Source organism: Dinoponera quadriceps, unplaced genomic scaffold (assembly GCF_001313825.1).
Source record: "Dinoponera quadriceps isolate SergipeBrazil2010 unplaced genomic scaffold, ASM131382v1 scaffold3367, whole genome shotgun sequence".
NCBI lineage: Eukaryota > Metazoa > Arthropoda > Insecta > Hymenoptera > Formicidae > Dinoponera > Dinoponera quadriceps.
In genome coordinates, this window is record NW_014557359.1 from 16,394 (window position 1) to 20,595 (window position 4,202).

At 35.7% G+C, this 4,202-nt stretch overlaps 1 protein-coding gene across 1 annotated transcript in view; it reads right to left on the reverse strand.

Moving 5' to 3' along the window:
• Positions 1 to 2,800, reverse strand: part of LOC106749054 — a gene marked incomplete at both ends in the record, with an annotated part of 13,929 nt that extends 11,129 nt beyond the window's left edge. Inside the window, one exon of the mRNA XM_014628104.1 lies at positions 2,679 to 2,800. Within this exon, the coding sequence (XP_014483590.1) occupies positions 2,679 to 2,800 (122 nt within the window). The remainder of the gene's footprint in view (positions 1 to 2,678) is intronic.
• Positions 2,801 to 4,202: the final 1,402 nt, after the last annotated feature.

The window sequence follows — 4,202 nt, forward strand, 5'->3', positions numbered from 1 at the left end:
CCATCTTGCAGATATCGTTTTTAAACGTTAATGTAAAAAAACTGTTTGAAGTACCAAAGGTAATAAAAAAATTTCCAATCCTCTACATTTAATAGTATTTTATTGATTGCTCTCCAAAATGAGGGCATACCTTTCGCCGCACCCTGTATTATCTACCCATCGATCTACTTCGTGGTTAGATTTTTCAAGTTCGTTTCGAATATTTATGTTTCGAAATATCGCCTCGTGGTGATATAACGATATTGCGATGTTATCAGCAGTACGAAATGTATTATATAAATGTCTACACCACATTTTTTTGAAAAAAATATAGACTTTATCAATCATTAAGAAGAGATTGCCCAACAGGAAGACCGAGAACGGCTGCTTTGAGAATGCCATCAGCAACTTGAAATCCTCGTAAAAGAAGGAGTATCTTTCAAAAACAAGCAGAAGTGATATGCAGAACCAAACGAGAATGGACAGTCCACGCGGTTAACAGTAAAACATGAGCGGAGCATCCATAGGCCTTAGGTCTTCGTCACAACGTTCCTAATAGATCTCGTAAGATCTCGTAAGATCTCATTCAGTTTACCGATCAACTGATCCACTAGCTACGCCCGTGAATTCGTTTGACCATTAAGAATACCTCGATGATAACAACACTGGTGATCATGCCGTCGAACAGAACTTTCTCCCATAGCATCATGATAAGACCGGGGACCAGCACGGTTATTTGAACCTCTTAAAGCAGCCACATGAAGATACTAAACAACTTCCACGCGATCAAAAATCGTGAATCAACTGGCGCCAGCAGGTTGCTCGAGAAGAAGTTGATGCATTGAGGAGGGTTCACGTTTCGGAAGTCCATATCCGCAACAACGCTCCAACGTGAAGAATATACTTTCGATTGATCAGGAGATTAAGGTTCCTCTCGGGCGTTTGTGTTTTTTGGGCGAAATGCACTCGAACATGCAAGGGCAGTACAACAGTTTTGTACGTTTTTGCCCTTAATCTATCTAATCCTATTGTCGTGCGTGTCCCTCTTCGTTCTGACCGTGGAGATACGCAGGTCTATTTTATTGTGATTCAAAGGTCGATCGCAATTAATGGTAGATCTACAGCTATTCATTATTTCCTCCGAGTTTTCACGTATCTTCTTGGCTGTAGTTAATATATACTGTTATATAAGCAGAGATATTTTGCTACACTCCATAACAACTAAGAATATCGACAAAAAAAGAAAGTCTGTAATTTGTAGTTAGTGTTTCTTGATAGACGACGACACAAAATTTCTACTTAACCTGTCAGAAAATGAAAATGAAAAGGACTTCATATATAAATGTCAAGGAACTTCACAGATGTACAAAATTATCTTTATCGTTTTGTTCATCAGAGAAACATAGAAACTAACCTTCCTTCAAATCATTCTCACTCGTCGAAGCGGCAATTATTTTATAATGCTTTGCCGGACGATAAAGAACAATCAAATTCAAAGACATAGTGAAATTTTCCACTGTTTGACATTCCCGATATCTATGAATTGATCTTGTTCAATTCACGATGCACCGTTATAAAGTGTTTCAAAGCGGGTTTAAAACGTGAACGGACTGTAGGCTATTCCTCAAGGTTAATCGCCATCACTATTAATGGATTATGCCAATTTTATTTTAAATACTGACAAATGCAACTTGAATTAGGGGAGGTTCAAAAGAATTCAATATTATATTTGATTTCATATCTTCTGTTATTTCTCGGTACTACTATATTTTAATGACATTACAAATTATATTAACGGCACATGCATTTTTAAATATTATTAGTTACTTAAATTAGATTGTAATATATTTCTAGACTTACTGCCATTTATGACTGGCGAAATGAAGATATTATTTTAAAAAGTTCATATATAAATGATCTACGAGATTATCATATCGTCATACGTTTTACATTCACAAGAGCACAAGCGCAATGGAATATGATTGGTTTAAGATCTGGAAGTTGAAATATTTCATAAGACAAATTTTAAATACTGATATATGTAAAGTAAATTCTTACCGTCATAAATAAAGGTAATGATAGGTTGAACTTATCACATGTCGAAAGTTTGCAACTTAAAGTACTACCTAGCATCATCAACATAAATATACGTTTTACAGACGGCCCAAACTGATACCATTTTTCATTGAAGGTTTCGTTCGTAACGTCTGTACTCTAAATCAAGCATAGCAATATAATAAAATATATGTACTAAATCAAGCATAGCAATATAATAAAATATATGTATAGAATAAACTGTAGTTACTTAACAATTATTTTCCTATTACGGAGAACATATTATAATAAAAATTACTACAAAAATTTGTAACGCTGGCTTATATCAGAATTATTATCGAAATTATTATGTGTGTTGTAATCTTTAGTTTCTAGTGATGTATGCACATGATATATATCATTATGAATTACAACACACATCATAATTTCAGTCATAATTCTAGTAATATCCAACATTGTAAAATTTTGTAATAATTGTTAGTGTAATATTTTCTTCACATAGGAAAATAATTATTAAGTATTTATAATACATATATTATATGTAGTGATATATTGACAAATTAATCCAAAATTTACAGTAAAGATGATAACGTTTGACAAAGGAAATCTTCTCTAAGGAGATAAGACAGAATATTAAAGCTTACTGCATCTTCTAATTGTTGCACGCAAAAGCACAGCATGTAGAATTCCATTACCGCACCGAATGAATACATGCTGACTAGGAAACCTTCTAAGAGAGTGGCTGGTAGTACCTGGCTGGTAGTACCTGTAACAAAAATCTATTGTTTAAATGTGTTTCACAATGTGTATCACAATTTATACAAATCATTCTTTGAATCATCCATATGAAAATTTGTGTAGGAATTAGTGTTACTCACTGCATTAAATAGCATAGCGGTAAAACAAAAACGTAAAACGCTATTCATATACGAGGTCTGTTCAAAAAGTATCGCAAATTTTGAATTTCCGCGGGTTACGTATATACGATTTTCAATTTTTTTGTGGCGTTATGTTGGTACTCATGTCACTTATGCCGACAAGTTCGGCCATTTTGAATATTCAGTTTATCTTTGACAGCTGTTTTGCTTGGACGTGTTTTGGCTCGTCTTCGATTTTTACCTATTCCAAAAAATGGATCAAAGAATCTGTATCAAATTTTGTGTGAAAAACAAAATTAAGTGCGCGAACGCATTCCGAATGTTGACTGTGGCATATAGTGAAGCTACCTTGGACCGAAGCAACGTTTATCGGTGGTACAAAATGTTCTCAGAGGGCCGAGAAGATGAAACGACGAAGAGCGTGCCGGACGCCCAAGCACGTCAACAACAGACGAAAACATTGATGAAGTGAAGAAAATAGTATTGGCCAATCGTAGACTCACCGTTAGAGAAGTTGCTGAGGACTTAAACATATCAATTGGCTCGTGCCATTCGACTTTTACTAATGATTTGGGCATGAGACGGGTCGCCACGAAATTCGTACCAACGCCCCTGCTCACACATCGTTGCTTATGCGCGAATTTTTGGCCAAAAACAACACACTAATGATGCCGCAGCCACCGTATTCCCCAGACCTGGCCCCCTGTGACTTTTTCTTGTTCCCGAAACAGAAGAGGCACATGAAAGGGCGACGCTACGCTACGATTGAGGAGATAAAGACGGCATCGAAGGAGGAGCTGAACAAGATCACAAAAAATGATTTTTTGAAGTGCTTCGAGGTTTGGAAAAAACGTTGGCACAAGTGTATAATATCTGATGGGGATTACTTTGAAGGAGACAAAATAGATATTCATGAATAAATAAATAATTTTTGAAAAAACACAAAATTCGCGATACTTTTTGAACAGACCTCGTAAAGATGAAGGAATGGCAGGATTACTTTATAAGGTTACTAAGAGAAGCAAAGGGCAGAATGGTTAAAGGGAAAGAGGGAAAAAGATGGGAGGATAAGAAGCTGAAGATTGGGAGAGAAGAAGTTAAGGAGATGTTAAGAAAGCTGAAGGAGGGGAAAGCAATGGGAAAGGATGAAATTAGTATTTCATCGTTTCCCATTGCTTCACTCCTTTAGCTTTCTTAACATCTCCTTAACTTCTTTCTTAACACTTTGAAGCCTTGGCCTTAAAAATGATTTATTAATGAGATCCTGGACAATTTTGATGTCCAGAAGAA